Raw genomic sequence first — 14,349 nt, 5'->3', positions numbered from 1 at the left:
CTTAACTAGTGTTTCTTAACACATTATTTAGTATTTGTATTCCCATGAGCTCTCTAATAGTTATTTTTAATGTTTAATAGCCTGTAACTGCCTGCTACTTTAACTGAATTTTTTAACTTGCCTGTTTTCAAGTGTAATGGTTTAAAACATTAAGTAAAAAGGTCACTTGTACTGTTTCAGAATGTTGTGTTTTTGTCTCATTTTATTCACCGCCTCTACATGCGCCTTTTACTGTTCTGTTTTTCTCTTTAGCTATCCTCATACCACCCAAGGCACTCTTCCACCTGGACAGTTTCTGGGCTGGCCACCGGGAGCTCTCTTGTGCTGGAGGGGATGGGAGAAATGCCTTTTCTCCTGGGGACCGGGTGTGCTCCCCGTGAAATACTGCGTATTTCTATCAGCACTCCCCACCTTAGCCTCCCAAATCAAATTGCTACTTGCCATCCTAGCGGAACTTACTGCTTTGGGCTTATTCTGGCCACCTCATTATTTAATTTGGAAATGCATCATAAAATACATCATTTCATGTTGTCATTGTGAGTGTATATTTATCACAAAGCTTAAAAATAACATTATGATATTTTCTACCTAGGAGCTAAAGGTCAGTATTTTGGCTCTCGCCACCCAGATCCTGACTGGATGTGATGAAGTGTTGGAAATGCTACAGCAGGTCACAACTGCCCTCATAAATAGTGACATAGCTGACCGTGAGCAGAGGTGAGGAAATGGATTGTGGACTGTGACCTGCTGCCCTTCAGAAAGAAGAATTTGCTTATGAAAGCAAAATCTTTTAGAACGGGACATCCAGTGTTCACGTGCTATAGAGGGATTTTCGTGAGAACAGGTTGAAACGGCAAGAGTTTCAAAGCCCAGTGCAATCAACTCTTTAGTGGTGCTTTTAGCTACAGTTGGGCTGACAGCCACGATCTAAGGGTAGCAAGGTTGTGAGGGACAGCACCATCTACCATCATTACTCCCAAAGTGGCCTTTTATCCGTTATCTAGCTCAGGACCGTGTGCTCTTAGTTCCCTCATGAGAAGTACATTAGGAAGATGGAAGTGACTTAGTGACACTTACGTGGTATCTCAAGATTTTACTGTAATTTTACTTCTCCAGATACAGGAGCGCCCTATGTAGAGAGTAAACGTCGCATTCCCAGTAATAAAGCTTTCTCAATTTTCCCCATCAAACTCCCTGCTGTGATTTGCTGTTAGAATCGATTTACATACTGTACACGTTGATGATTTTAATGTTAGAGATGCTGATCTAGAGCAGTTCTGCAGTGTAACTTTTCCTCCACTGACCCTGTCTCCATAACCCTGTTTCTTTGGCCACTCCCAGAGAGTAGGTGGGCGGGATGGAGCTGAGAATATAATCCAGACAGGCGTCGCATTGGGGCTTGTGAAGACACGTAGGGTCCGCTGCTGGTGCGTGGCGCAGATCTGCCCTGGGGAGGTACAGTCTGAGAGCCTGGGAGATGGGACTTCTGTTTCTGGTTCCAACCCCAACATCCTCGGTAGTCTTAGAGAATTTACCCCACTCGCATCTTTCTTTGGGCGGGTCACATACTTCAGCTCTTCTACCAGAAGATTGGAGGCTATTAAGAATGTGATTTCAGGTACGCAAGTCACAATATATAGATACATCACATCATTATGTTGTTCACCTTAAATTTATACAATGTTATATGTCAATTAGATCTCAACAAGACTCGAGGGGGAGGGAAGAAAGTGATTTTAAAGACAGATTTAAAATCTGTGCCTTTCTACCGCGTGTGAGCCGGTTTCTCTAGGCCAGAAGTGGGTGTCACTGCTGTGGGTAGGAAGGTCAGTGCTGTAGCCGTTCATTTTCTTGTCGTCGGAGACGCAGTGCAGTGCCACCACCTGCAGCCCAGAACCAAGGGAACTTTGTAGGTGGCAACTACCTAGAGTAGCCATTCGCGTTTCAGAACCCATTTATAAAACGCTTCGAAGGTGCTATGAAATGCACCGTGTAAACTTTTGGTTTTTAGCGGAATCATAGGTTGAAGTTGAAATCTATTACGAGATTTCTGTTCTCTCAGTGGTAGAAGGTGGGAAATTGGTAGACTGAATTGCTGTAACTATAACTGCTTAACTAGTCCAGGGAAATGCGCTTTAAAAGAATTTGTCAGCTACGGATGATAGTTGCTTCTTCACATGATTGGTAATTGTTAAAGCTGAGTCTTGTCTTAAACTTTTTGTAGGCTAAAAGGCTTGGAACAAGTCACTAAGGCTACTATGCTGGGTCACCTCCTTCCAGTGTTACTGACCTCCCTGATGCATCCAAATTTACAGACTCTGACCATGGCCGATGCCCTGATGCCTCAGCTAGTGCAGCTGGTCCTCTACACCAGTCAGGTATGACCCTTGGTGTGCCGAAGGAAACTGCTGCTCGGCCAGCCCGCTTCACACTGGGTCGTGGTCACACGGGGCCGTGTGCATTCCCCGAAGGCGGAATGAATATAACTGTGCCTTTCAGAAGCCAAGGGAAATGATGACGGAATGAAGAAAATTACTGTGTCATAAAAATAAACTGAAACATTAAGGGAAAACGTTTAATTTGACTAAATCACTGCAGTCTTTTAGCAAATGTTAACTGATAGTCAGCTGTAAAAATGCTCACCTACAATGCTACTGAGATCCTACCATGACGGTTAGTCTCCTGAGTCCTTGCTGCCTATCTGTAACCAATGTAAGTGGTATGTTCCATCCAGCGTTAAACAGAATGATGTTATGTGGTCTAAGTAGCAAAGCATTTCTTAGTGAGAGACCAGGACAGACCAGGATTGCAAAAAGATGATTTAAGTGAGAATTCTGAGTTTGGCTCTACTACCATCCAGATAACTGACAGTAAGCACTTTAAGACATGATGATGGTTTTGTGTTTCAGACGGCTTTGCTGCTTAAAACCCAGTGTCCAGTTTTTGCCGAGGTGGGCTGTTCCCCATGTGGAGCATCAGACCAGAAGGGCAGGCTGTTCCCCGATGAGAGGTGAGGGACGCTGCTTCCTTGCAGGAACCCCTGCCTGTTTTCTTCTGGTGAAAGCCTAGTACTCCTTTCACAAAATGATTTTTAGCAAGGATTACCTAACTGGAAATAGAGAATTCAGGGTCAGAATTTTATAGATAATTGTAGAATTGTTCTGTAGACCTATGGGAATGGGTTAGAATCAATTTCTTCACAGATCAAGAGACTAGTTCAAAATTGACAAATTGTCATATACTGATGATAGGGACATAAATCATTAACGGATTAGAATCAATTTCTCCACAGATCAAGAGATTAGTTCAAAATTGACAAATTGTCATATACCGATGATAGGGACATGAATCGTTAACGGATTAGAATCAATTTCTCCACAGATCAAGAGATTAATTCAAAATTGACAAATTGTCATATACTGATATAGGGACGTAAATCGTTATGACTTTGGCAAACAGTTTGATAGTTTCTAAAAAAAATTAAACATACACCTTCCATATGACCCAGCTATTTCACTTCTAGATATGTGCACAAGAGAAAAGAATGCATAGATTCTTACAAAGACTTGTATGAAGGTCATAACAGCTTTAGTTAGAATAGCCCAAAACAAGGAACAACCCAAATGTGGATCAAGCAGTGAAGAGATAAACACGTGGTGGTCTATCCATACAATGGAATCCTACTCAGCAGTAAGAAAGGATGAACTATAGATATATTCAACAACATGGATGAATCTTAGAATACTTGTGCTGAGTGAAAAAAACCAGATCCCCCCAAAAGGTACATACCGTATGATTCTATATGTATAAAACTTCAGAAAGCACAAACTATTCAGTGAGAGAAAGAAATGATCACCTGGATTACCAGGAAGGAGGAAGCTTCACGGTGTAAACATGTAGCCAGACTTGCCAAGTTGTATACTTTAAACACATGCAACTTATTACATGTTAATTACATGTCACTAAAGCGGTCTTTAACAACACTGACCAGAAAGGAAGGACTTCCGGGTTCCTTTAGAGCTTCATGCAGCAATGACAATCTGTAACCTTGTTGTCCAGTGCTGTTGGCCACAGCCACATGCTGTTATCAGACACTTGCAGTGTAGCTAATGTGACCAAGAAATTGAATTTTAAATTGTATTTGATTTAGATTCAGTTTAAGTGGCCACATTTGACTAAGCAGACACCATATTGGACAACACAGAGCTGAGAGAGAGAATCCCACAACAGCTCAGTGCACGTTATAGGAGATTGTTTTCCACACCCTTGGGCCTGTGAAGTCCTCGAGAGTTCATTTACAATAGATGAGAGGAACTTAGAAGACATTTTTCTTTAGTAAAAAATATTTGCGTAGACTCATGGAGTTTTCTACAGTTGACCTTTAGCTATCAACAAAAGGAACCTTTACAGGATGCTAATCTTATGTGATTTAGAAAGTGGCCAATCTTAAAGGTCCTTAACAGTATCTTTTTTTTCTCCTTGAGTAACTTGAAATGAGAGTCGGCAAGGTCCTCTCCTGGATATGATTTGGGCTTCCCTCTTGAAAAGAGAGGCTGGCGGTGGTGGGGAATGCAAATATATTGTCTAACAACAAAAAAGAAAATCCTTAAATATAGGAATCTTTTTTAATGTTTCTGATCACCAGTGATACCCAGCATTTCAAAGCCACAATGTCATACTGCATGCTGTGGAAAATTAAAGCGTAATTTCTTAACCTTTTGTGTTTTACCGTGTGTATGTTTTCTTCTCCCTTTCCTTGCTGCTAGGCTCAATGACTTTCTCTTTGTCTGGTTTTAGGATGCTGGAAGAGAAAGAAGAACCAGGCTTTCTCACAGGTTTAAAGATTCCTGCTCCATGGGCTGCTGGCAAGACTGTGGAAACAGTCCACCCTGTCAGAGACAACTATAAATTTAAAGAAACCGTCCATATTCCAGGAGCTCGCTGCCTGTATCTTAGATTTGATAGCAGATGCTCTTCACAATATGACTATGACAAAGTAAGCAAGATCTGCCTTAGTATTGATTCCAACTCTGGCTTCTTAGATGCTTCTTATTTTTCTTTGCTGCTGGTCACCATTCTTGACTTATTTCTGCCTGCAGCTATCTCTTAGGAGACCTTTCCTAAGATAATGCCTTGAAGCGTAGTGACTGGGGGAGGCAAAAAGCCTCTGCAGTCTGAGAACAGTGTTTTAATGACATGTTGAAAGGGGACTTTTGTAAGCTTTCAAAGTTTAGATCCAAGTCAAAGGAAATCCCCCTTTCCATTCTGCTTATCTCCTGCCTTCCCTCTGTGCCTGGAATTCTTGTAGATGTGTGTGTTCTTTCATCTGGAAAGGTCTTGCTGCCCAATTCTTGGGGCTTCTCGTGCATCTTTTGGGAGAAGGTGGTCTTTGATGTGTTAAGGTCTGTTTATGTTTATTTAAATTGTTGTTCTTGTCATTATCTCAGGGCCCACATAGATTTTTGAGGAAGTGTAGTTTCCAACCTGGTGGCTGAATTATAAATCAAAAGAAACATTTTAGGGCTTATTTTCTTTTTATAATTGTTGCATTATAAACCATCATGTTGAACTTACCAGGAAAGGCTAATGAAACCGTGATATGTAACATATAAAAGGAAAACTGAGTTGTTATCTAATAGTTTGTATGTACGCAGGACTATTTTTATGTAGATCGTTAGCTATCTATTGTATCTTTCCTCCGTGAATTTTGTAAGGGCAAATGGTCTTAAATCTCACCAGGAGAGGTTTTTAGGTTAAAAATTCCTGACTTCTTTACTGTATGTACTATGAGATGGTGAAACATCTTACTGGGAAAGTCATAGAATTCTCTTCCCCATTATTTTTTAGGATAGTGAAGATTCCCAGATGTCTGAAGGGGTTTAAGACTTGCCCTTAAAACTCACCTTAGCTGGAAGCAAGAGAATTTAGAAAATGGTCTTTGATGGGCTCGTCAAAAAATATATCTCCTGACATCAATCTACCCCACTTCATAGCTTCTGGCATTATGTACCCCCATTTCCAGCGTCAAGTGATATGACTGTTTAAAATGGAAATGGACGAGGTTGCCATTTTAGTTGGTGTCATTTTGTTTTTCCTTTAAAGCCAGTAATTTGCAACTTCTGACATATACTACGTACGGTACACATTAGTGTTAAATGTGGAGGCACAGGGACGCTCACTACATGGATAAAAGTAACATTTACTTTTCCAGTGGTCCCTGGCAAAGTGGTGTCAGCAAAAGGTCCAAAAGGGTAAGAAATCACAAGATGATAAGTGTCCAGGGCTAAAAGTGCAGCTTGATCTCTCTTACGCAGTCAGAGACCATCGAAACGCACATTGGAAGACATCATTTGGTATTTACAGAAGCCAGAGCCTCATTCTTCCTGTGAAAGTAGCTGAATGCCAAATGACCTCTAAATATTTCTCCTGCATATTAGAAAGTTGGTTAATTGGGTATAAACGAATATAGCCTTTATCGAAGAAAAGTATCGATATATGAAAACTGACACAAGAAGCAGCAGCCCCCTTTGTGGCCCAAATTTGTGTCATTTTCTTTTTATACCATTAAGCAACATTCTAAGAATATGTGGCTTATTTTCAATTTGTTGCATTTTTTAAAATCCTCGTTTGTTGAGGTTTTTGTTTTTGTTTTGCTTTTATTTTGTTGTGTTAGGTATAACCATCTTTTCACCTGTATTTGTTCACTTTATTAATTTTGGGGAGGACTTGTGGGGGCAAACTATACCTGTTATTAATGAGTTATATGTCATTATTTAGGAATAAAATAGCTATTTAAAAATATATACAATAGCTGAGTATAACAAATATGAGGTCCCCAAGTTAATTAAAGTGTGATAATATTTGTTATTATTCTGTGGCTGCCCTGTAAATACCAATGGCTGATTGCATCCAAACTAGAGTATCAGTTGTACCTTAAAAAAAAAAGGAGATATTAGTTATATTATAATGACACCAGTGCCTGGTTATAAATGTATTTTTAAACAAACATTTTCTGCAGCTGTTTTATTTGTAGATGTTGTTTTTGTTTTTCTTTTACAGTCTAACAGTATATTTTCTGTTTTGAAGTTGGTGATATACGCGGGGCCTAACACAAACAGTAGGAAGGTTGCTGAGTATGGAGGCAACACACTGGGATATGGCAGCCGTAGTGTCTTAGGAACTGGTTGGCCGAAAGACTTGGTGAAGGTACGGTATCTGGTCACATTCGCTTCCTAGAAAAGAGGAGTGAACTTGCGATCCTCATGGGCCCAAGTATTAACTAGAATTCCAGAAAAAAATTCGTCGTGGGGGCTTTCGTTGAGATGGGGCTACCTTGCCGGGCCTGTAAAGTCACTGCGTCACTTAGCATGACCCTCCTGTCACATGTGGGGCATCAGACCATCAGACCCCTGCCCGCTCCAGAACTTGTATGTGGCCCACAGGTTACTTGGTGAACCGGGATTGCCATGGCATTCTCTTCCCTGTCTATGGGAAGGACTGCTAGTCCTTCCAGCTTGTTCTGCTCTAGATGCCCTTGTGATGTGTATCCTAGAACCACAGGGCCATTGAAGCCTAAAAATGTGGAATCAATGTTTTCAAATGAATTTGGGCCTTTGGGGCAAAAATACTGATCCATTCTCAGACTGATGAGATTTGAGCCACGCTTTGTAATCTGGGCCCTTGAACTACGACCTGTCTCCTTAGAACATGAACGTGAACTGAAATGCTCCCTAAAACCCAAAAAACCTGAGCGTGTTCCCGGAGCCTTCATCGCACGTACATTATGCACCCTCTCTAATTCAGACGTAGACAGCAGTTACCTCGTGGAGTTAGTCCAGATGCATCCACAGCTGGATCAGCACAGCGCTTTTAACTGTTCTCTGCTCTCCTGCCTGTTGTTTCTTACTTGTGGTATTGGTTCCACAATACAGAGCAAGGTCTCCTGGCCCTCTCTGTGTTCTTCAGGATACTGGCTGTTTGCTTGCCTTATTGGCACAAGTGAGGTGGCAAATTGGAGAGAGGAGGAGAGAGGCAGAAAAAATAGAAATCTGAAGAATTTCTTGAAATTATGGTCACGTTTTGATTACTCTTTACTCCGGTCCTGCTATTGGGCAGTGTGGCCCACTTCACACATGCCTCATCCCTAAAGCTACCTGGTCAGAAGAGACACCTGCAAGGTTGGTGTCCAAGTGAGAGGGGATGGAATTTGAGTTTAAAAAGCAAGTGAGAAAAAGTGAAATATTGCTGTGGTCCTTTTGAAAGTGAATCTCAGAAATTCATTGCTCTTTTGAAAATTGTGTCTTGTTTTTAAAGTGCATTTTCCCCCCTTAAATTTTAAGGTGGAAGGAGATACAGTCACCTTCTCCTTTGAAATGAGAAGTGGCCGTGAACACAACACTCCTGATAAAGCTATGTGGGGCTTTGCTTGCACAGTTCGCGCTCAGGTACTTGATTGAATCTAACCACCGCTGTGAGCATAATATACTTTCTCCTCTGTACCTCGGTTACATGCATCATATTTGCCTTGGAAACGGGGCAGAATATGAGCTACTGTTTCATCCATCTCTTCCATTTGGCAGGAGTAGACTACTAATAGTAAGTAGTGGTTTTATGGAATTTAAAACTAGCTGCAACTTCACATCAGTTCAGTGGCACAGAGAATCTGTTGCTGGGGCCTCCGTTTTCATGGCTTGGAGAGGTGATCTGCCTCTGACATCGTTCTATGGGGTGTAGAAGGCTCGAACGCCCAATAGAAGTAAACACTTGGATTCCGGCTTTTAAGAGTATTGGGATCAGATTATTTTCATTCTCTTCCCAAAGGCTCTTCTCGCTGGTCTGGGTCTGTCTCTGATGAATTACTCGTGTTATATGCTGTATTAGGTTTAATCTGCTCTTTTGAGCATTGCCCAACAGTTACTTTCTCCCCAAAAATCTATGTAAATAAATTTTCTCCACTTGAAAAAAGAGAGAGAGGGAGTAATAGGAGTTTATGAACCTTTCAAGTTACCTGATGGGTAAGACTTACATTAGACTGGGAGGTTGCATACATCTAACCAAACCAAGACTCTCCAGAGTGGGATTCTCTGTTAGAATGTGAGCTCCACGAGGGCAGGGGTCTTTGTGCTGTTCTCTGCTGTATCTCAGGCACCTGGAACAATGGCTGGTACACAGTAGGCACTCAGTATCCACTGAACGAATTCAGTGTAATCATCGACGGCATCTTGATTCGAGCACAGGATGGAAGTGGCAAAGTGGAATAGTGATTTATACCCTCAGAGGCACAGCTGGGAGGAAATAACCAAAGAATCGTGCATGGGACTTATGCTGTTTCTAATACGGAGCCTTAGCGGCTCTTCTCTCTCCAGAACTGTGTTGAGATTTCACTCTGTGGTCATTTTGGTGCCACCATCTATCTGCTCGTGGTGTTGGGTGCTGACCCTGTGTCCCATAGCAGTGATACTCGATGCTGCTGTGTGAGCCCCTGTGGCCGGGGACAGTGCAGGTGGCAGGGCTCTGCCGTGTACACTGACCAGTGTGGTTTGCCCCTGTCTGCATTGTAGGAGTCTTCGGAGGATGTGTCGGGAGGCTTGCCCTTCCTGGTAGACCTGGCCTTGGGTCTGTCTGTGTTAGCTTGCTCCATGTTAAGAATCCTGTACAATGGGCCGGAAATTACCAAAGAAGAAGAAGCCTGTCAGGAGCTATTGCGGTCCAAACTTTTACAAAGGTAACAAAAGGCTCAAACTGGGCTGCTTTTGCTCACCAAGGGAAAAGGACTTTATGTGGAAAACTGCTTTTAGTACATTTCCCAGCTGATTGCGCTTACTGCCTGACAGTCTCATGGGTGTCGTTGTGTTTAAGACATAAAATGAAAATGACACCAAAGAGCCTTTTGGCCCTTACTTTACTAAATTTGAAATTGCAGCCTTGAACTGCAGAAGCTTTTCTGTAACCCAAATATCGTATAATTAAATTAAAGGATCCCCCAAAGGATGGGAAGATGGGAGATAGAGCAAACATAGCAAAATGTTTATTCTAGAATCTAGGTGATGGGTTTATGGGTGTTAACGATGAAATTCTTTCAACTTGTCTATATATTTAAAAGGTTTCATGATAAAGCGTTGGAGAGGAGGTAGATCCCCAAAGATGTGGTTTCGTATAATACGCTCAGTTTTCTTTAGCCTCTGGAGAAGGTTTGACGAATAAATACTTAATGCATAATGTGATCCTTCGTATGTTTGATTTATCTGCACACTTTAAGTAGCTTCTCAGATAGAAGAGGAAATGAGGAACCTCTTTTCTGTCTGTCCAGGTGCCAGTGGCAGGTGGAGGCCAATGGCGTGATCTCCCCGGCCCTGACTCCAAGCCCGTCTCCACTGCCTCTGACTATCGAGGAAGACAGAGAATTCACCTACCCCTCCGATGTCCTCGTGCCTCCAGTTGGAAACTACTTTGACCTACCCCGGATCAGGCTGCCTCCGGGAATCATGATAAAGCTCAGAGAAATCTCCGGGCGTGCTAGACCCCAGTTTAGGCCGAGTATAAAGTACGTTGCTGTAGAGCACTTTTCCCAGTGAAAGAAGTGCTTAAACAATTCAGAGTGGCATATTTCTTCTCATAGTCTAGCAAGTGAACCTCGAATTTTATGTTTACTTAATGACTTAACCAAGTATCGAGGGGAGTACCCCCAGGGGGCTTTCCAGGTCAGTTGGTCTCAAAACGTGGGCCTCCGGTCAGCAGTGTCAGAATCACCTGGGGACTCTTTCGTTCTTGGGCCCATCTCACACCTCCTGAATCGGAACCTCTGAGTCTGGAGCCCAGGAATCTGTGTTTTGACAATTTTTCCTTTTTCTTTTGATACATGCTACAGTTTGGCAAGCTCTAGGTTTTCCCAGGTGGTTTGATCTTCTAGCAGTCATTAGCTCTGGTTTCCGTAGAGTCTAGAGACATTTCTTTATTTTCGATGCCTAGAGAGATGGCAAGGCGTCTTCAATCTGGAACGTGAAGTATAACAGTTACAAGTCTTTGTGGTGGTCTTGCTTAAAGTCTATTTTGAGGCCTCTGCTCTGCCTTCTGAGGCAAGATTAGACATATCAGAGTGAAAATGTAAAGAATAGGTGAAATTTAAAATGGAAAAATAGTCTACGGCCATGCTACCCTGAACAAGCCCGATCCCATGTGATCTCGGAAGCCAAGCAGGGTCGGGCCTGGTTAGTACTTGGATGGGAGACCACCTAGGAAGACCAGGTGCTGTAGGCTTAAAAAATAAGAGATTGTAAGCTGACAAGGTCCTTGCAATCTGTGAAGTCAACCAAGGGTTGCCTCACCTAAAAAAAAAAAAATTTTGATTTAAAAAATTTTTAAAAAATGAAAAAATACAGAAGCGCCATTATTTTCAGTCCACCATCCATATGCACAATGTCCCACAAGCCACAAACCACATAAAATTAATTGGCACATAAATGGTGCCAAAGACTTTTTTTTAGCCTTAGAGCTATTCCAGCTTTAATATGACTATAGCTTAAACTATACAAATCATAGAAAATGAAGTGTCTTGAATTTTCAGGTTTATCAGCCAATGTTAGGTTTATCAGTTAAATGTATATAATTATTGCCAACTTGATAGGAAAGCCATCATGTAATGTTTGTGCCTCTTTATTGTAATAAAGAACACGTGAATATTTAATTATTTAAATCAAAACCTATGTTCTTCAACTATAAATTACAGTATTAGTAAGTTGAGGGCATGACTCATGCCTGACTTGTTTCCATTGTAATCACAGAGATGTAATTCAGCCAGATGTGATGGAAGAAATGGTGGTATCATGCGTTATTAAGCACTTGAACTTGGTTGATGCACTGCAGTCCCTAATAAATTTCCAGTATCAAGAAGAACATGCCGAGGAATATGATTTGTTGTGTAAAATTATGGGAGAGACCTTTAAGAAACTCAATGCCATGGAGAGACAGTTGCAGGTAAGTGAAAGCTAAAACATGGAGATTTATAACTGTTGGAAATCATTTCTTTCCTAGAAATTTAATGAAGTTTAAAAGTGATCTGAATTTTTAAAAAATTATTAGAACTAAAATTTCTGAATTTACAGATTACACTTGTTTTTATTTTGCATCTATTTTCACATTGTTTTATGTTTCAACGTATCTATTAGAGTGTTGCAGAATTGGAACAAAAATGGCAAAGTGAGGTTGATGATGCCATGCAGGGGAAACTGGAGAACAACATGCCTTTCTTCTATGATTACCATTTTAATGAGGTGAGCAAGTTGTATGATTTGTCACTGGGACATCGCCGTTGATAGTGCAAAGGTATATACTGTGTGTGCGTGGACACTGGATGAAATGTCACTTCTTAAAATGTTACACGCCCCAGAATATAGCCATTCTTTAAAAGGGTTAAGTAAAGTTGATCAACAAATTTCTCATTGTTATTTTTTGACTAATAGTTTTATAAATTTCTCATTAATACAATACAGATTTCTCAGTAAGCTGTCTTTTGACTAATAGTGTTATAAAGAAATACAAATTTCTCAGTAAGTTGTTTTCTGACTAATAGTGTTATAAAGAAGTTACCATGATCAATTTTTACTTTCAAGCCTTAACAAATAAAAGGTAGAGTTACAAGCACTGAAGAAATCCCCAGAAAATGGTTAATACCATTTTTAATCATCAAAATATCAAATAACTTACAAATGTGCTTCTGGCATAGAAATATGGCTCAAAGGAGGTGATTTTCCCCTGAAATTTTCTATTCCTTTTAACGTGTACAGCAACACTCAGATTTCGCAGATCCTGCATATCATCTTTTCTTGATTTTTCCTTCTTCAGAACAAAATGAAAGAACTAGAACTTCTGTGTTCAATGAAGGAAGTCTCCTTTGATGGAAACGACCTTGAAAACATGGTCCTATCACTGAGGTTAGTGATGTTATTATTAACTAAAGCTGATTTATTACCTTAATGCTCACAACAAAATGTGAAGATCTAGTTTCTTAACAGATGTTTTTAAAAAGTGTGTGCATTCACTAAATATTTTAGAGTTGGGACTCATTTGATAATTTGGAAATTTTGATTTTAACCTTCAGAAGTTAGCATCCAGGCATTCGAAACTGGGCCCAAAGAACTAAAACTGGCCATAGTTTATAACACTGCTCCTCTAAGGTGGGGAAAGGGGAGATGAGCAGTATTCATCAGGGGACTTTTGCTTGATTTCCCCCGTCTTCTCACAAGCTTTGTAATTTAAAAACTTTGGTTTTGGTAAACTAGAGAACGACTAAATGCACATCAGCCTTTCTTTATAGGGAGAAGTTCCTACAAGAAGTGAATTCTCTTATTCAGAAACCCTTGCACCCACTGGCTAAAACGAAGACATTAGTGAAGAGCTTAATGAACCGAGCGGAGCTCTTGCTGCATGTGACCATTGCAGCCCAGTCCGGCCTCACCAGGAGCATCTCGGGGACCCCTGCAGAAACACCGGGTACTGCTTAAAGCCAGCCCTGCACAGGCTCACCGCGCTAGTTCGTTCATAATATATACATCGGCTTCTTAAAAAAAAAAACCACTCTCTGTACTCCCAGAAAGGACAAACAAGGAAATTTCGACATTTTTTATTTGCCCGTTTGCTTTTTCCAGTCAAGAACTGCTTTTCATTGACTTCATGTGGTGTTTTGTGAGTTAACTGAGCATAAGTGGAACTTGCCTGCCTTGTTCCGTTTTTCTTGGGAGCACCCAAGGAGCATAATGACATGTATTTTTATAATTCCATGCCTCTTGTTTTTAGCCAGTTTGTCAGTTTCATAGTAACATGTATAATTAAATAGTCAACATTGGGGATCTTGTAATGCATCATATTTCCGTCTTTACTTGAAGCTGAGTTTACATTTCATCTTTAGTAATTAGGTGGAGACTTCTAGCGTGAATTTCCACTATTAATTTTTTTCCTGATTACTTTTTGTTAGCCTGAAAGCGCATTTCTCAGGGACATTGATGAGTCTTCTTACTAAGCCCAATCCACACCACCGGGCATAGCCCATAATAATAAGTGTTAGTCTTCCCCTGAGAGAACAAGTTGAGTAAACATATCCTTAAATGAAAGATTCCAAGCTATCTAGCCCATTGCCCGATGGACGCTGTCAAGCAAGCGAACTCGTTTGCACTCCAGCTGATTGCCAGGGCTCCTCCAACCTGGGGGAGAAGTCTAGGCTAACTCCAGGATTCTGACCCTGCCTTAGGCTGCCACTCCCTGTGAACATCAGGGGAAATGTGCCAGGTGAGTGGTGTGATCACGTGCCGGAATGGTCACCTTAGCCCTTAGACTTAACCACTCATTAAGGCTGGC

The 14,349-nt window shown here is 41.1% G+C and overlaps 1 protein-coding gene and 1 non-coding gene across 2 annotated transcripts in view; both read left to right on the top strand.

Annotated features, from left to right (window-relative positions):
- The window catches only part of HECTD4 (HECT domain E3 ubiquitin protein ligase 4), a 169,583-nt gene that overhangs the window by 87,431 nt on the left and 67,803 nt on the right, over positions 1–14,349 (top strand). Inside the window, exons 18-29 of the mRNA XM_011356054.2 lie at positions 593–717; positions 2,225–2,378; positions 2,910–3,010; positions 4,798–4,996; positions 7,087–7,206; positions 8,340–8,444; positions 9,561–9,724; positions 10,310–10,543; positions 11,781–11,973; positions 12,165–12,269; positions 12,841–12,929; positions 13,313–13,488. Of these exons, the coding sequence (XP_011354356.1) occupies positions 593–717; positions 2,225–2,378; positions 2,910–3,010; positions 4,798–4,996; positions 7,087–7,206; positions 8,340–8,444; positions 9,561–9,724; positions 10,310–10,543; positions 11,781–11,973; positions 12,165–12,269; positions 12,841–12,929; positions 13,313–13,488 (1,765 nt within the window). The remainder of the gene's footprint in view (positions 1–592; positions 718–2,224; positions 2,379–2,909; positions 3,011–4,797; positions 4,997–7,086; positions 7,207–8,339; positions 8,445–9,560; positions 9,725–10,309; positions 10,544–11,780; positions 11,974–12,164; positions 12,270–12,840; positions 12,930–13,312; positions 13,489–14,349) is intronic.
- On the top strand, positions 11,138–11,256 carry LOC111737019. The gene has a single exon (XR_002779329.1). It is a non-coding gene; the product is annotated as a 5S ribosomal RNA (ribosomal RNA).

This window comes from Pteropus vampyrus, unplaced genomic scaffold, assembly GCF_000151845.1.
Source record: "Pteropus vampyrus isolate Shadow unplaced genomic scaffold, Pvam_2.0 Scaffold23, whole genome shotgun sequence".
In the NCBI taxonomy this organism is placed as follows: Eukaryota; Metazoa; Chordata; class Mammalia; order Chiroptera; family Pteropodidae; genus Pteropus; species Pteropus vampyrus.
This window is presented reverse-complemented; position numbering and strand designations above follow the sequence as displayed.